General features: G+C 42.0%; 1 protein-coding gene across 1 annotated transcript in view; it reads left to right on the plus strand.

Moving 5' to 3' along the window:
- Nucleotides 1-2226: 2226 nt before the first annotated feature.
- Nucleotides 2227-19844, plus strand: part of LOC137255804 (ephrin type-A receptor 5-like) — a 42967-nt gene continuing 25349 nt past the window's right edge. The window contains exons 1-7 of the mRNA XM_067793345.1: nt 2227-2289; nt 2570-2658; nt 10682-10774; nt 12114-12209; nt 12463-12744; nt 14863-14995; nt 19017-19224. Coding sequence (XP_067649446.1) covers nt 12528-12744; nt 14863-14995; nt 19017-19224 — 558 coding nt within the window. The 5' untranslated portion in view covers nt 2227-2289; nt 2570-2658; nt 10682-10774; nt 12114-12209; nt 12463-12527. The remainder of the gene's footprint in view (nt 2290-2569; nt 2659-10681; nt 10775-12113; nt 12210-12462; nt 12745-14862; nt 14996-19016; nt 19225-19844) is intronic.

Raw genomic sequence — 19844 nt, forward strand, 5'->3', positions numbered from 1 at the left:
ACGATTCCTGCAAGATTGGGCACTGTGACCAAACTTTTGACACTTGTAACAACGAAGTGGATTTGGAATATATTGCTCCACTTCGATATTACAATATCCAGCTTTGATATACTTTGGGTGTTTCGGCTGTGAAAAAGAAATCAAATAAGTGTTTGTATTTAAATTTTCTCCAGTTTGCATAAACGTGAATCGTTTGACATGAGTGACTCCTTGATTTTGTAGTTCAGTGGCGATTTCTGTTTCACTAATGTGGGCAAGCCACCGGTCTCTGTCTCTCAAGATGCCTTTGCTGCTGTTCAGAGACGTATGTGGAGAAACAGATACCGCAGTATTTCCTAGCTGTTTTGTACCTATGAGGGTAGCTGATTGTTTCGCTGTTTTACACTCTATGAGGAGAAACCCAGATCTAATTTTTGTAACAGCTTGGACATCCCCAACAAGTCCATAAACTGCTTTTGATGTGGTAAATAGATTGAGTTTTAGAGGTTCACCGTCAGTAGAAGATACACCCAAAAATCTACTCCATGTATCCGGTAATCTGTTTGTAGCGCTATCCTCGTCAGAGGACAAACACTCATCTAGTGCTCGTTTATGTTTTTTTGGGTTGAGCCATGGTTAGTAGAAGAAAGTTCACCAACCCAGCTCCCCACCCTCCACCGAGCATCACGTGGACAATGCTATATACCAGTGGCTCTCCGACTGGCAGCACCAAGGATACTGGAATGGTATACTCCAGCAGAAGATTAATTCAAAATTAATCGATCCACCAGATTGGCCCATGAGCCACCGCCTTCTGGGCATAAGACTCTAGGCAAAGTTCAGAACATCAGTTTTCAAATCTAAAAGTGTTATGTGAATGAAAAAGCCAAGGCCAAAATTGAAACAGTACAAAATCAAATCTGTGCAATTACATAAATAATCCACGCACAGGGCTTGACGTGACCAGCTGGTTGGTTGAACCGGGCTCATTCGACCACCCGTCTAGGCGAAGTCAGGGTCAAAGTGGTGTATTGAGCAACAGGAACACGGTTACAGGTCCCTATTGCCCTCAACCACCAGGATCCCCTCCTCCGCCGACACAGGGCCGCAACCCACGGCAAACGGGTTGATGGACCAAATACCCCCCGGGTCCACTACGGGGGTGTCGGCGAGCTCTTGGCGTTACCCAGCACCCACCACGAGGAGGTGGCTCGCCTCGGGTGCCTCATTATAGATAGTCTATTTTGAAATTAAACAATGGTTTTGCACAGATCCGACCTGCTCAATGTAAAATCAAAAGATACACGTCAAATAATTATTTTTCTAAGGATTTTTCGAATTACCCATTTGCATGAACATTGGCAGACGTGATGGCATTCCACGTAAGAGTCATTTTTGTAAATGATGTGAATATGTAAATGCATAGAACGAATTTCATTTTCTTTATAGTGTTCAGCATATTATGACCTTCGCCAATACATTTAAAAATATGTCTTTATACATTGATAATAAGTACTCAATTCATCCCTTACTAAGCGGTAATCTATCCCGCTTGTTGTCTCACTCAGATTATATTAAGGATGCTTTAGTTATTATGTTATTGCTGCTTATCCTGCAACTCTTGCTTTTGTTTCTTATGACAGTTTATGTAAGTCTAAGGTCTTTAGACAGATTATTCTTGGAATCATCGGCTTATCACAGTATTTGAAACAGGTGGTTAGACTATGAGAAGCAGACCTTTAATGGGCGAAGTATGGTAGGCGTGAACGTTTCATTAGTCATTTCGATAATATCCACTTTATAGAAATGCAGGGAGGTTTTGACTGCATCCATCTGTCAGTGTGCAACACGTGTGGCTCAACAGATAAATAGACAGGAAACACATAAGACATGGCACGTGACTTGAACCGAGAGATCCGATTTGGGTGACAAAGTGTATAAAGACATGTATCTGCACGGAAGGCCCTATCATAGTTGACCATACAAAGTTATACAGTCAATGTGGTGTGACAGGGCACGTATCGTCATTTGAAAACGACATTATTGTGTCTTACAGGAGGTGGTGTCACCGGGCATGTAGATATCGTCATTTGATAAAGACGTTATTGTGTGTTACACGAGGTGGTCTCACGGACATGTAGATATCGTCCTTTGATGACGACCTGAATGTTTGTTACAGGAGGTGGTGTCACCAGGCATGTCGATTTTGCACTTTGATAACGATCTTATTGTCTATTACAGAGGCTGGTGTACGGATATTTTCTGCGTGTCCGAGCGTGTTCGTGAATGTACCTACAGGACATGGCAAGGGTAAGTTTCTGTTCACTGGTCGGATAATGCATATAGCTAAGAAGTCATGAAGGTAAAAACTTAAATCCTAGAGTACGGCGTCGTGTCCTGTTGTGAATCGCAAACAATGTTATATTTGTTCTTCAACAATGAATTTGCACGCAAGAAGTATTATTGCATGTGTATTGCATAATTGTTGAAACATTATGATGTCATCGAAATTATGACTAAAACAATTACTGGTCCACGCATATAAATGTGAATGACACATCACCACTTATCCAGATTCCGTTTTACACAGGTGCTGTGCCTATAGGTTTGTATCAAGGACGGTCATAGAGATAAAGCAGGTCTGCTGCAGAGGCTACAAGGGCGGTGACTGTAATGAACGTAGGTTCACTACCTGGCAGGAGATAAAAGTGGAAAGTATATGCTTCAAGGGCAGTAACTCTGATCAACGTAGGTTAACTAGCGAGTACCAGGTAGGAGTGGATCTGGCAGGCACCTGAGCAGAGGCTGTGATCATCGTAGGTTCACTATCGGGTAGAATTTGGGAGGGAAGGCGACAGGCTCCCAGAGCAGTGGCTGTGACCAACGTATGTACCCTAACCGGTAGGAGGTGAGAGGGGAGGGATAGGCTTCCAGGGCCGTATAGCAGAAAACACAGCTCTGACGTTTTAATAGACAATGTAAAACCGGATGGGGAGGAAGGAGATGGGTTTTCTCTAACATATTATACTGTCAATGAAGGATAATTACAATGTAGATGGTCATTTAATGAGGCTACATAGCAATAACTTAAGCGCATGTCAGATTAAGTTAATGACGGTAACTATAAATAGGTAATTCAACCCAACTGTCTTCGTGCGGTGGCCGTGCGGTAGAGCGTCTGCCTGCAAATCTGAGGACGGGATAGGCGTCAGGGACAAAATGTCCAACATATGTACACTCACTTGTAGGATTTGGGAGTGGAGGGGGCAAGCTGTCGGGGAAGTGGTTGTAATTAACGTAGGTTTACTAATGGGTTAGATGTAGAAGCGGAGTAGTCATATAGTGGATGTTTTACTATAGTTTGATTTTTCAGATGTAAGCCTCCCAGGGTTAGAATAACGAGGCTCGCCAGAGACACCCTTTGGTGTGCCGTCGATCTCTCCAGTCTAGACACTTGAAATCCTATATACTTTTAAAAGGGAATTCAAATAAAGGTATGGTAAGAGCCTTCTGCGGCCACAACCCTGTCGTTCGACTGGGCTACACAGCACCAAAATGCCATATGTTCGGTTCAACAGGTCTATCCTGTTAGCAGGTCTATCCTCCTAAGCGCAGCTCCATCTATAGATGCATCAATACACGTATTCGAAATGAGCGCTGAGGAAGTCTTGAACCAGTTTTTAACTGGAAGTAGGATGAATGGTTCCAAACGCTCTTGTCGCTCAAAGTCGAATACATGTGGTGACTTTTCACCTCGAATGAAATCCTCTATAAATACAATCATAATGCGTCCGGGGAGTTTTAAACACGCCGACCATGACTAACAAGTTTGATGGACTGTGCAAAATTTTGGAAGCCACCATCCATTATAGAATGGCACGTCTAAGCTGGGCTCTGTCTATACTAACAAATCAGTCACTTCACTTCCGCCTTCTCTCTTCGAAAATATGGGGAGGCATTTCGCGCCAAATAAAGATGTTCTAAAATACAAACACGATGCTCTTATGTAGTTTAGATCACACTGTACACGCCAATCGACTATTTTACAATTGGGTTACATAAGCTTGCAAAGCACACATGGGTTATATATCGGTTCAATGCTGTTGGTACAGCCTGTTCGCTGGCATGGGGGGAACGTGCGGGACTTGCAGACATTGTATGCAGACATGCGAGTATGGGGTGGTGCATTCTCGGGTCTCGGAGCTATAATCGACTTACGTATCCATCAGACGTTGAGACCTAGACTAAAGCTTGCAAATTTCCCTCAGCGTATGACTCGACACACACACGGTGGAGTAAACATCGCGTCCATGGACATCCATCCGACGCGTCTAAACAACCGTTTCTTGACCAGACTCCACATGCCAGTAATGATAGACAGAGACGAATCTTTAATAAGAAGGGGTTAATACCGTGTCGTGAGTGACAATTTGTAATTCCTCTCGGATGAATCCCTTACCGGCTTACCTTTCAAGTAATACAAATTCGGTTCGTCATCTTTGCTATACCCTCAGTCGACATGGTACGTTTTCATTGACCATATAGGGTCTTTGGCACGACATTCATCCTCTCCTTAACTTCCCTAGGCTGGTACAACCCGTTTAAGCATTTTGTTTTTGCCAGGACGCCATGTCGCAGCCGATTCTGTCGTCATGGAGTACATTCTAATGGCTTCGATGGGTCTTTTACCAAGGAGTCAACTGACTTCGTTGTTGATTACTGACACCGCTCGCAGTAGAATACCACCCATTATATAGATTGTTTTCTGGGATGACCATCTCTCGGTCGTACTGAAGTTCAAACTAAACCTCGGCTAAAGTGCTGTTAAATCTTCCAGTGATGGCATGGCTTCAATAAGGTCCCGGGTCGCCATGTCTCATCTGGACTTCATGCTACGATAACAGCTGTGACATGGCTCCCATGCAGCCGGGTCCATGTCCGGGATCGACTTGTTGGCCTGGTCAAGCGACTGAGTGTCCATTCTAAGGCCTTGGCGACTCGACTCGACTCCTTGCTGATTAACGGCTCCACGTCCTTGTAGCGACTGACAACAGCCAGGACGTACTTATACGTTTTCTTTCTCTTTCTGTCATGTGGAAAAAACAGGGGGTCGACTTGATGGGTACAATTGGGAATGGCAATGTTAACCTTTCTTCTCAGGGTGAGTCAGGGAGCCGGCAGGTACACTTGCCAGATGGCTTGTTTTTTGACCATTTGATAGACACGAGCTGCTTTGGCAAGCTTCAGGATTGCGCCTACACATTTTCAATAACCCCGAGGGCTATAATAGTAAACCTTCTTCATGATGTGTCTCATTCCATTCCTTTATTGGGGGGTCTCGGAAACTCCCAACGCGTTGAGACCTAGGCAGACTGTTGGTACCCATAGCTTTAAGTGTGGATGCAGTCATTCGAAGTCCATTATTTGGAATCCAAGTGCGACAACGATGTCTTGTTGATAGTGATGCCGTAGATGTTGTGTTTGTCACTTCTCAGCGCGTTCATGGGGTGTTCGAGGAGTGCCTGTTTAAAGACGGTGTATGATTGGCTTTCTTAATGGAATACATTTTGGGTCCTAACCCGACGTATTCTGGGTGTCCCAGCGCATCCGTCCTTCATCTTGCTGAAGACCTTTTTATTGGTGCTTTGTAGGGCTTGGTGTGTAGGGCATGGTCTTGCAGGTAATCGCTGGTGTCGTACAGGTGACGTTTGCCATGTCCTCGTACACGTCCTCGGTGCGTATGTTCAACAAGAAGAAATTGGTTTACAGCAGCTCTCATCGTAATCATCCTGGGAAATGGTGGAGTCGGTTAAGTCACTGTAAAAGTGGTCGATAGGGGGTAATCATGTCTCCTCGAACTTGGACCAAGCCTCCATGTTGTCTTACGAAGCACGTCAGTGTATCGCTCGACGATCACGATGGTATCATAGGGTTGACAAAACGGTTGAGCAACGACAGGATGCTCGATGAATCTCAGACCTTGGAGCAAAAAGGAAATGCATTTCTCCATGTTGATGGGTGGGCATTTTCACTTGCCCTCGATGTTCGAGATAGCATGCATAATCAGGCGAGCATCGTATCCTCTCAAAATATGCACCACGGGATTGGGACGGTTCGGCGATAGGGATCGAGTTTAAGCCTAAGGTTGCATGCGTTATGGGCGGCACCTTTGTATGATGCGATGTGGCAATGATCTCTCACGACATGTAGCTGAGCCTCCTTGTGAGAGAGTTTATCCTCCGACGTCATATCCATTGGGGCAGGATCCAACAAAGCTTCTCTGATGTTTCTATCTTTGCGTTGTAAGGACATGAGAAATGTTTGAGTCACGTAATGGCAAGCTTTGTGTTCCTGCTTTGTCATGTCGGGCTGCACGATGTGGTTGACCCTTTTGATGAGTGCTTCAAAGTCAGCGTGGATGACGTATGGCTCCAGCATTTCAGCAGATTGGCGCACGTGAAACGTTCCGGCACCGTCCGCAGAAATGGGTTTTTTTGCTCTATACATTGATTGATCATACAACAGTCGGCTGAAAGTTATGATCACCATGTAGTGATACTGGTCGCCTTTTTGATCAGAAATAAATTTACTCTGACCGAAGTCTTGGTGTTAATCTGTGGGTGTCCCTCCGCAATAACCAGCATTTTATGTATATTCAGTCACTGATTCCTGAATATTCCATCGAAGCATAGAACCATCACCATGTTTCGTGATCGACAAGTCAAACGAACCAAAGTAAGGTAACTCTCAAGTGCCCCCTTTAAGGCCTACCGCTAAAATACTAATAGCACGGAACATTTATGATATGTGACCCATTATAACTATCACTCAAAACGTTAAACATTGTGACCCAAATAATAATTGTCACTTAATCAATAATACAATTTACAGAAAATACACTCTCGTAACATCTCATCCAGTAGTAGATGGGTGTGAGTGGTTCTATACCCATGAAGTCAAACCCAGAGGTCCCCATCATATTGTAGCTGGAACGTTTGCACACATTCCCTATTGGCTTGACAGAGGCAGCTATGACTGCCACCACCGCGCAATAATTATTAACATCATCCCCTTTGGTTTTGAGGTTAATGATGGCATGTTTATCTCTGAAATGCTTAGAGACGGGAAGCCACCTTTGAGTGGTTGGTAATTCGCCATATGGAGAAAAACAGTGTTATGGTGTTCAGCACCCATCTAGAGCCCATGTGGGTATATTTTTCTGACGATACTTGTACTTTTTGTAACAAGGTATTGATGGTCGAAGGGATAGAGTCGGATTGGGTAATGACTTCCACCTTGCCTCTGAGATAAGGTTTGATGTACTCAGTGCTTCCATTTCACTGAGGTTTTTGGAGCAACATTTTGATGGACATTTGCTGTGTTTTTACATCGTGCCAACTCCTATTCAGTCCTCATCAGAAGGTTTAACATCACTGACGTCGATGTCAGACTGAACGGTCATCCGCCTGTCTAACAGATAGTTCCCCAGGTGCGATTTGTGGGTACGAAACACATTTGTTCCCTGAGGTCATTCAGGACCAAGTTGAATTTTTGCATGAGGACCCAAACTCTGTGATTCATGTGACATCCTGAAAACACTCAATACGATAACATTTTTCTTTTTTCGATAGTTTCCTTGTTGGCACTGCCTCGAGCTTCTCACGAAGGGCTTGCAACCAGTCTTGTAAACGCACTCGATGTTATACACCTCTGTCGTTCATCACCCATGCTCTCTCTCTCTCTCTCTCTCTCTCTCTCTCTCTCTCTCTCTCTCTCTCTCTCTCTCTGGCTGACGCATATCGTGGAGCAGAGAGTGGCGATGAGATCAAATACATTCTGATAACACCTATACAACATGTCCAAGATAAACACAGTCTTCCTGCAATCTGTGTGACCACACACTATGGTGCAATGCGGATCGCGAGGCAGCTTGATATCATTAATAGATGCCTTGCACAAATCTTCCATTGTCTATGTCCAACTACACATCCCTGATCACATCCAAATATAGGTCTAATTTACCGCTGGTTTGAGGCTTCTTGGTTATCTGAATGGTGATCCCCTCACTGGCATTATCAATACGATACTCACTGCCATGCAACGGTTACCGATTATCGTCCGTGGATTGCATGTACAACCACAGTGCGTACTTGGTACTCTCGTAGTGTCATGTAGGCAAGACCGAGATACTTGACAGTCATGTTGATTTTCGGTGGGCCCCCTGTCAAAAATGGTCACATGGCTCGGCCAAAACCTATGGCTGGTCGTCACTGCCGTGACCAGTCTAGTGTACGTCGCTGTGTTACAGTCGCTGTGTTCTTGATTTTCGACCACCATGTGTAATGGAGTTGATCTCCAACTTTTCATCAAAATGACAATTTCGTTATTGTAGCCCACCACTTTCGCGTGAATGTTCCTTACAGTATTCCATACTTTATGAATCCTCAGTTGCATGTCGCTCAGAGCCATGTACAACCCGAAGCCGAACACGTAGGACGACGAATGTGTTTGACGCGGTCAACACCGCCCTCGTGGCCACCAGCATGGGATTAGGCGTGGCAGGCGTTGGCCCCTGTGGAAAGCCTTAAAACGGAAAAGGGTGCTAGCCAAAGCCAAGCTGAACACGATCGACGATCACGTGTTCCGTCTGATTTGATCCGAATTCGCCAAGTACCACCGCATAGAGGAAGGGATTCAAACTAAAACTCGGAAAACTACCTACCTCGACGAAGACGAAAAGAAAAGCTCATGGAACAGGACCGACAACATATCACTGGAACCTTCCTGGCCAAGAAGAAAGATCTCCTAAAAGATTCACCTTTAATTATTTCGTAGATGTCAACCTAATACAAAAAAAGACAATCTACATGGTGATGCTAATCTCACAACTCCCCATCCAACGCCCTGCACTTACCGTCTACAGCAGCGAACCGGCTGTACCAGTACCTATATATTTAGCTATTTATAACTCATACGTTTTGCGAGTTTATGCAACCAGACTTTAAAATAGTCGATTGTGGTTTCTACACAGGTTTTCAGCGTTCATCAACGCATATATCATCATCAATGTGATCTAAATTCACTTCAGCATTGTTTGTATGTTATGAGACCTTTATTCGATGTGAAAGCCTTCCCACATTTTTGAAGGTGGAAGTGAAGTGACTGATTTGTCTTAGTATAGACAGAACCCAGCTTAGACGAGCCATTCAATAATGGATGGTGTGTTCTGAAATTGTTTCAACGTCCAATGAACTTTTTTATCATGGTCAGGGTGTTTAAAACTCACCGGGTGCATCGACTTTGGATTTTAGGAGGCTTTCTTTCGACGTGAAAGCCACAACACGTATTCGTCTGGAAAGTTGGGTGCGATGAAGGTGCAGACCTGTGCAACTCTGTCCACTGAGGTTCGAAGTCTACCGTTCGAAAGAAAAAAAACGCAGGGCTGTCAGGTTGGGCGCAGTCGACCACAACCCTATGGGAGAAAAACAGCGCACCACCCACAACGTCAAACATACAATTTATATTCTGCCCCTGTGGGTTGTGGCCGCACATGGTTTTGTTATGTTTTTATTTAACTCCTTCTCAGTTCTCTGACAAGGCGGGAGTGGAGGGGATAGAGTTATAGGAGTCACTAGCGGGTAGGAGGTGGTAATGGAGGTGGGAGGGGGCCTCCTGGAAAATGGATATGATCAACGTAGGTTCAATAACGGGTAGGTGGGACTTGTTGAGTGTGGAGGGGGCTGGCTGTCGGGGCAGTGGTTGTAACTTAGTACCAACACAGAGAAGTGGAGGGGATAAGCATCCGTTGTAGTGGCTGTTATCAACCTAGATTCACCAACGGGTAGGAGGTAGAGGTGGAAGGGATAAGCATCCGGGGCAGTGGCTGTAATCAACGTAGGTTCACTAGTGGGCAGGAGGTGGGAGTGGAGGGGGTAGGCAGGTTTTAGGGACAGTGACTGTTATCAACGAAGATTCACTAAGGGGTGGGGGTATGAGTGGCAGTGGGCAGGCTTCCAGGGCAGTGACTGTTATCAACATGGGTTCACTGGCGGGTATGAGGTCGTATTATTAAAATGTGTGGTGTCCTCTGTCCGCGTGACAAAGTACCTTCGCACATGTTATAAGACCAAAATACTGGTAGCAACGTAACTCTTATTTTACGGGGGATGCAGGATAAATACGTGGTTATTGTTGCCTTAAGTTCAAAATATGGCTTCTTTGTTCTTTTGTCTTGCATTTACCATTAACACAATTATTCGTCTGATAAGCCATTGGTTGAAAGCTTGTTGCCTAATTGGTTGACAGATTGTTCTGGTTACATGCATGTTGCCTAACCTGTGACAGATTGTTATGACGAGCCATTGGTTGAAAACTTGTTGCTTAATGCGATTGTTCTGATAAGCCATTAGTTGAAAACCTGTTGCCTTGTGTGTGGCAGATTGCTCTCATATGCTATTGCTAAACGCGTGTTCTATATGTTGGTGACGGATGGCTCTGATAGGATGCTGAACGTACTATCTTTAATGAGTGTGTTGGAATTTCCGCCACTTTCAGAGAGTGTCTGAAAGTTATCTCTTTTGACACGAGAGTCCTCTACTAGACAGCGTTCAGGTCGTAGTATGACCATATGTTACTATCTATTTCAGTTGTCTATTCATTGGGCTCTAAACTTTGACAGCTTTTACTGTTTCTTGCCCTTCAGCTGTCTGCAATCCCAAGTGTGGTGGAGGAACGTGCATTGCCCCTGGCAGGTGTTCCTGCAAAAGTGGTTACGTAGGCTCTTTTTGCAATGGAGGTAAGTATTGCTATTGTTAGGGTGCTAAACCTATTGATATAAATTACATAGTAGAATAATGATGTGCCGCCATAGGAGATTAAAAAACAAATATCCCGTATAACACATAGTGTGTGAACACCTTTCCTGAGAATTTTGTGCTCTCAGTTCCGATTTCAAGTAAGAAAGTACTTTCTGTAACTGCAAATAAAGAGATTTAAGACATTACCGTAGGTCTATTTTATGGATATACAACTTCTTTATTCTGTATAGGCGGCGTTTCGACATAGATTCAAATGTCGTTGTCAAGCAAGTAATTTTGGGTGATGCATATATCGCAAAAAATTACTTCTCATGTATCACTTGCTTGGCAACGAGATGTTTGTACAATAGATGAGGTTAAGAGGTTAATCAGTACCAGTCGCCAACGTACCACAGGCCTCTGTGAGAAACAAAGACTCTAAATCCTTCATATGTGACCACGTTAAAGGCAATCCAAACCACACCACGAAGCCGAACAAGACTGATTTCAAACCCGCAAACTACTTGAAGCTGTCTACCCTGTGTTTTCAACCTCTTCCATTATATGAGCAAATCATTTTCGTCTCATCCCTCATTCATTGTGTGTTCGTGTGCGTGTGCGTGTGCATGTGTGTATATCTGTCACCCAAAATTACTTCTCATGAATCACTTGCTTGACAACGACCTTAGAATCTATGTCGAAACGAGTCCCATGCAGAATAAAGAAGTTGTATATCCATAAAAATAGTCCTCATCCTTCATCTACCCAACTTCTAGAATGCAAATCAAAGAAAACATTACCGCAGTCATAAGAAATATCCACTAGACGCAAAGCGAATTTTGCGAATCCGTGTAATTAAAAACCATATGTTCCTAAAACGCTGTTGAATTGTGTGTTTACCTTTTCCAACAAGAGTCACAAACGCATGCAAAGTCACGTGTCCACTCGTAGAAAAGAGTGTCAAATCCAAACCATGGCATTGTATTCGACCCTTATTATGTCCAGACCTTCGATGTGAGTGTTGCCTGAGCAAGACTGGCACGCTACTGTTTGGAAGGTACATAAGATCGGGTTTGATTAAAACCTTCAGTTGAAATATGGAGTATATGTGGAGCTACCAGAATAGTCTTCTGTTTGACATAACGGAAAAGTTGGATTGTCAGGTATTGTTCCAAAGATAAAACTATTTTTTTTGCAAACAGTACCGTGACGACCACATCTACTTGAACGAATACTGCGTCCCCTACTGTCCTTATTTTAAACACACGGGTTACCTGTGTAGTAGTGTATCAGAAGTCTATAAAACTAAACTACTGATTGTGTCCTGTCTGTTTACAGTTGAACCTTGCTCTCACCTATCTCCGTGTTTCCCGGGCACCTGCGCTGGAAGCTGTACTTGTCAGTCGGGATTCACACAACAGACATGTTTGACATGTAAGTAAGACCAACAGTTATTCATAATGTACACGTCAATGTCGGTGTTCGATTATTCGCACGGCTGTTGAGATTTCCTCCAAACTTCCACTATATCAAATGTTCACTAGGGTGGAGTGTCAGAATAGAAGAGTATACATTTCCTCCAAACTTCCACTATATCAAATGTTCACTAGGGTGGAGTGTCAGAATAGAAGAGTATACATTTCCTCTCAAATACTTCCAAAATACTAACGCCATTTTCATCTGCCAGTGAAGGACCAGAGGCCTAAAATATGGCAATGTCGTGCTCTTCTGGAGAGAAGGAACACGTCCGGAATGGTCATGTATGCATTCATCGCGGACTCGTCCAACCCGGATACAGACACAGAGCACGTCATTTGGTCCAACCAAAAGGGATTTAATTATCTACAGATAGAGGGCGCTGCCGAGTTTGATCCAGATATAGAGTACCCCAATCCTCCCTATGTGCGCAGCTCGACGTTCGGTGTGACCAGCGCCTCTGCAAAGGTGAAACACACGAAGCTGGACAGAGGTAGGATGCCCGTCAGCATTTAGTGATCTAACTACTCTAATCTAATAATTTTGTATAGCTGAAAGGTTTCAGATTCAGGTCGACTGTTCACACTGACGCTTTGACATTTAACATTGGTGTGTGAGGGTGGACAAGGTTTTTGAGATAAGAAGGAGCAGAGTCTGTCCTCGGGCACTGGAACGTGTGGAATAGAATTTGTAACTGTATTCTGCTGGAAACTGGTAGGGAATGAAGGTGTTTGAGGACTGAGATATGTTGATGCTCAGGGGTCCTGCTAATGATTCTGGCAGCTATATTTTGCAGGAGATGAAGTTTATGAAGAAGTGTTGAGGATATGCCATAACGGGGAATTAGAGTCATGTAGTCTTGAGATGATAAGCGATTGAGCTAGCATTTTAGTTGACTCTTAAGAAAGGTATCTGCGGAGTTTCTCAATCTGATGGAGGTGGAAATGACCTGTTTTTAACAAACTCCTGCTACTGTATCCTTCATTGTTATACTTGAGTCAGGAACAACGCCCAGATTCTGTACTTGTTTGCATGACGTTACTCGTGTATCTCCAATTCTGCATATGGTTTTAGAATCAGGTATCTTCTGTAATTGTTGATGAGAACAAGAAGGACTTCAGCTTTCTCCTCATTCAGTTTAAGAAAGTTCATTCCATCTAGTTGCAAACTTTGTCTATGTATTTTTCTAGCCTATCAAGTTCCGTGGTAATGCGGTTTGGTCTGATAGCAATATGTTTTTGTGTGTCGACAGCATATCCATGGAAAGGTATTCTGTAATTTGTGAAAATATCACCAAGAGAAATGATGTACATTGTGAAGAGCAGTGGGCCCAACACCGACCCTTGTGGGACGCCATAAGACAAGGGATATGTGTATGGCGTCACAACACTTCCTGCCAAAAGACTTTAGAATGTACTTTGACGTAGTAATCTCTTTCTAATCGACCAATCACCAGCGACCATGCCGTGATGTATTTGGTCAATGCTCGAGTGAGGGGATGACGTCACTGCTTTTCTACCATGGACTCTGCGTTCAAATTTCGAAATCTGCGCGGGAGTTTTCAATGTAAAATCATTCTGTTTCAGACTGCCGATGTATCTAGATATGAGAAGTATAATATTATAGACGACATTGCTCTGTCACAAATAGTTGACGATAATTGGGATAATACACTCGATGACATCATTCTCTCACAAACTGCCTTATAGCAGAAACTCAATCTACCATGTTAGAAGGATTGACCAATTTATCAATGTCGAGGTAGGGCGGATTGGCAACTTTTACCAGAACTGTATTTTCAAGAATTATTGAGTTCTAAAATTTGTGAAAATACTTTAAACTATTAAGTCTTTCCCGACTCGTTCAAACGTTTAATGGTGTATTTGTCACCCTGTTTCCGACAAAACTGTCATTATTTTCATTAACAGAGTAAACAAATGTTGGTTCTCTCTTCTGAACGATTACATCCATTTGAGACAGACAGATATGTTTGGCTAGTAGGCGTGGGTATAATTGCAAAGAGCCAGTGAGATAGTTGTTACCGAAGTAGCTCAAAACCAAGGTTTAACTAGACAATACGCCACGGCTGAGATTAAACGGACCGCAGTCGGTGTATACGGAACAAAATACGAAACATGCCCATATCGCTTGTCGTTGGGGGTGTTTAATTGTGTATCACTGACACTGTTCAAATATTTCGGTGTCTGTACATGCTTAGCGCATAATACTGAGCATGGAAAAGTGCAATACAAATTTACTGTTACTTTTAAATGCAGAATAAAAGCTATTTCTACCCATCTCAGATATAGGCCCTTGATCGTTCTCGAAATATTTGGGTAATCACTGATTGCTTCAAGAATTCGCGTACAATGTGTCATGACCTCATGGTAGAAATGATCTACGTTGGAAATATCTATATATCAATTTGACACAGTAACAATAACAGAATGAAGAGGTGTGATTTTAAAGTAGGATGCATCTGGGCCCAAACTGGCTGCGTCTTATCAAAGGTATGGCTCTTGCTGTCAGCTGCTGGCTGACTCCGAGTGATGCAATTGCTGACTATAAAACAACTCTCGGTGATACACTGATTGGCACTTACTGTTCACAGACAATGGCACCCGGTACACGACCAATGAGGAGAACTACCCTTGTGAACAGAGGGAAGGAAGGGGCATTGTTGAATACTGGAATTGCACGGCCACAGAGCCAAGGTTTGACCGTTCCATCACGCATGCGGATGAGTAAGTACTACTGAGACATGGATATGTAGGAGCTAGTGGTGATACAGGAAAGCGAGATCATCGCATGGTTAAGGAGTGCTTGCATAGGGGAATTGCGGTGTTATGATGTTGCAAATTACTAGTGATTATGATGTAGCGAATTACTCTTGAGTAAGTTTATTTCCGTACAGCGGCCACCGACCCATTATACAATTACATGATAGGTGACAATATGATCAATAATACATAATAGAAGCTGAATGTTAACAGGTACAATGTCTCACTTAATCTTATACTCTAAATAAAAAAAACTTCGCTCTTTTTCAATCCAAGAAATATAAACTCAGCAAGGTTATTGACAGTTGTAGAATTGCAAGACAATAATGGGTTAATAAAGTTAATTTCACATGGGTTGTTTATGCAGTGTTGTGGGCGAAGGCTGTTTCTCAGATCACAGTAAAATGCACAGAAGCAGTACTCTGACTTCGTGGTAGGTATAATACACAGAGGGCAGAATCGATCGTGGTGTTTCATGTTTACTCTTCTCCCATATACCTACATTAATGGGTGGTCTGAACAACAAAATTTACTCAAGACAAAACGAAAACCATTAACCTTAACCAGCGCCAGATACTGTTCAGAGTTAACCCTCGACTTTATAGTTTTATGCAACTTTAGCTTAGAACATACTTTCACAAGACTTACCTATTCCTGTATTTAAAAAAATTGTCAACCACCTGATAACCCCAAATCCATGTGTAAATAATAAATACTTTACATCAAGAGCCCAACAGTTGATACCTTTAGAAGCCAATTTGAGTTGATAATTAAAACGTGTTTTAATACTACATTTTCCTCTTGAAACAAATGTCTGAACCAATATTTTAGGATTTTTATAAACTGGTGAACTTTTACAAAGTAACTTCCAAATTCACCCCTTCCAACAACATTGAGAGTGTTCCTTGATAAATGTAAAACTCACTTACAAAATTTATCATAAATATTAATTATATTTGGTGAGGGATGAGAATCCCAGACTTCACAACCTTATAACATGATAGGTAAAATTATAACATGAAATATATGTAGAGTTTATGATAAGGCACGATTATGAAATATTTCCAATGACAATTTAACACACGGAAGAGCCTTCCATGCTTGTGTACTTAAGTGTTTTTGAGTGTATTATAAAGAACCAGAGCTTGAAAAATAGATACATAAATATTTTTAAGTAGAAGCAATCTCTACACCAACTTAATTTAAAGAGAACCGTTCATACTTTTTAAGACCTCTTGCTTTTCTAAAGGCAATAACTTTTGTTTTGTCGATGTTAATTTGAACATGCTAGTCTTTACAATACAAAGAAGCATTATCTAATCTTTTTGGTATTTTGAACTTGTGAATCAGTGGTGATTATCATGTAGCGAATTATAGTTGATTGTGATTTAGCGAATTGTTGGTCATTATGATGTAGGAAATTTTTGGTGAATTAGTGGTGATTATGATTTAGCGAATGAGTTGTTGGTAATTATGACGTAACGACCTGGATGTGATTATGATGTAGTAAATTATCGATGATTATGATGTAACGAATAATTGTTAAGTATGGTGTACCGAATTACTGGTGAATTATCGATGCTTATGATGAAGCGAATTAGTGGTGATTTTGATGCAGCAAACTAGTTGTGTTTACGATGTAGCACTTTAGTGGTGATAATGATGAACAGAATTAGTGGTGATTATGATGAATCAACTTAGTGATGATTATGATGTAGCGAATTACTGGTGAATTACTGGTGATTATGATGTGGCGAATTAGTGGTGATCATGATGTGGCGAATTAGTGGTGATTATGATGTGGCAATTTATTGATGATTATGATGTGACGAATTAGTGGTGATTATGACCTGGCGATTTATGATGATTACGATGTAGCGAATTAGTGGTGATCATGATGTAGCAAATTAGTGGAGGTTATGATGTGGCGATTTATTGATGATTATGATGTGGGCAATTATTGATGATTATAATGTGGCGATTTATTGATGATTATGATGTGACGAATTAGTTCTGATTATGATGTGGCGAATTATTGATGATTATGATGTGGCGAATTAGTGGTGATTATAATGTGGCGAATTAGTGGTGATTATAATGTGGCGAATTATTGATGATTATGATGTGAGGAATTATTGGTGATTATGATGTGGCGAATTAGTGATGATTATAATGTGGCGATTTATTGATGATTATGATGTGACGAATTAGTGGCGAGTATGATGTGGCAAATTAGTTGTGATTATGATGTGGCGATTTATTGATGATTATGATGTATCAAAATAGTGGTGATTATGATGTGGCGAATTAGTGGTGATTACGATGTGGCGAATTAGTGGTGATCTTGATGCAGCGAAATACTGGTGATTATGACGTAGCGAATTATTGATGATTGTGATAAAACGAATTACTGGTGAATTGTAGTGGTGATTATTATGCAACGACTTTATTGACGATTATAATGTAGCGAATGACTTGTGATAGTTATGTAGATAATTAGTGGTAATGGTGATATAAAGAATCATTGATGATTAGAGATAAATATGGTTGTTATGACATAGAGAATTAGTGGTGATGGCGATAAAGAGGGTAAGTGGTAACGTTCGTCGACTGATGATGGTAATGATGGCTTGTTTGATCTGAGGATGGTGATCTGACAGGTAGTGAACACACTGGTTCGTGTGGGGTGTCCTAGACGTCAGTGTAAATGCTGTTTTGACTGTTGTCAAATTTATCATCGAGAGAGGCAAAATTGGTGGTGGTTTTCTGTTCCTTGCTGAATTGATTCTGTGGCGTCGTAGCTTGGGGTGATTCAGTAGCTTTCGTCACCATCGGCTTCGTTTTACATTGTCATGACGTTTATCTCACTGTTATAACCTTCATCTCACTGTTATGCCATTAATCTCATTGTAATACCGTTAATCGCAGTGCTGTACTGTTAATTGCACTGCTACACCCTCAATCTCATTGTGATGGATTGTTCTCTATTCGCCTGCTTTCTCAAAACAACACTGCATGGTCTGTTGACCACAGACTACGCAAAAATAGATCACGCAACGTCACCCTATGATCTGAAACGGGACTTTTCTGTTTGAAAGAAGAAAAAAGGAGCACGGAGATATAAAATGACTCTATTTATTGATATTAAAAGATATTTAATGTCTTAATGGGACGAAATATTAGGAAGACGATTTCCCCAGAATCAATAATAACAGACGTACACTGAGTGTAAATTTGAAATATTTCCAATGCAAAATTACTCTGTCCTCTTTAACAACTAATACTTATGTACACTATATTGGAATTAGAGAATCATCATTACGCACATTTTGCAAACAGGCACGAGAGTTTGTATGGCATCTACTTTTAAGTGTAGTTTTGTTAAGGGAGTGTGGACTGAATTGTCATGGTTTGGGATATCATGACGGCGACCAATCTAACATGTATCTCTTGGAAAGAAAAAACTTGCATAAATAGTTGCATATATTTTGACATGTGAAACTAAATATCAAATATTAAAAACAAACACTACTAATAGAAGGATGTTTATTCGCCAATGCTTTACATCTAAATAAATAGTGGAATTCATACTTATATACTTATACTTTTATACTTATATACTTATATACTTATCTTCCTACTAAACTAAATATTCTCATAACACCAGTTTATCGTGATCACTGTAGCCTGGTCATTTTTTCATCATAATTAGTCAGCTTTGGCGATTAGACGCTGATGGCGATTAGAGACTAACCGTTGTTATACCGTTAATCTCATTGTTTCGTGGCTCACGTGAATGGTTGTTTTTATTGTCTTTCTCCAAATCTGCGTTGTGTAAACATGTTTTATGTATATTTATATTCACTCTGGGCAGTGACTCGGGATTTACCTGATAGATGATCAAGACATAGCTCTGAAATTTCGTATAAAGAATAGAAGTTGCTTTCCTTAAACACATGTATTCGATTTGTTTTACGTGACTCAGGATTGAAGTGACCTTGACATTCACCAGCGGGGGCAACAGGGAGTTGCTCAACCCCGATAACAATAGAATCGAGAGGAAAGATAACTACACCCAGCTGACTTCATCCAAGAGCCTTAGGTTCAAATTCGACCTGACTAAGCCTGCCCATTGCTTCGGTGAAACGTCCTGTAATACATCACCTCTCTCCCTAGACAGGGACATTACTCGTGTAAGTCAACTCGCCCCCTCTCTTCCATAAAACCCCAGGACAACCTGTACTCACTCTTCCACCAAACCCTAGCACAACCTGTACTACTTCCACCAATCCCAACACAACCTGTGCTCACCCTTCCACCAAACCATAGCACAAAATGTACCCACTTTTCCACCAAACCCTAGCACAATTTGTACTACTTCCACCAAACCCTAGCACAACCTGGACTCACTCTTCCATCAAACCTTAGCACAACTTGTACTCAATCTTCCAAGAAAAACCAGCACAATCTGGACTCACTCTTCCACCAAACACCAGCACAATCTGAACTCACTCTTCCACCAAACCCTAGCACAACCTGTACTACTTCCACCAATCCCAATACAACCTGTGCTCACCCTTCCACCAAACCATAGCACAAAATGTACCCACTTTTCCACCAAATCCTAGCACAATTTGTACTACTTCCACCAAACCCTAGCACAACCTGGACTCACTCTTCCATCAAACCTTAGCACAACATGTACTCACTCTTCCACCAAACACCAGCACAATCTGGACTCCCTCTTCCACCAAACCCTAGCACAACCTGTACTACTTCCACCAATCCCTAGCTTTATCTCCCTGTCACTTCC

This window comes from Haliotis asinina, chromosome 11 (genome assembly GCF_037392515.1).
Source record: "Haliotis asinina isolate JCU_RB_2024 chromosome 11, JCU_Hal_asi_v2, whole genome shotgun sequence".
Classification (NCBI taxonomy): domain Eukaryota; kingdom Metazoa; phylum Mollusca; class Gastropoda; order Lepetellida; family Haliotidae; genus Haliotis; species Haliotis asinina.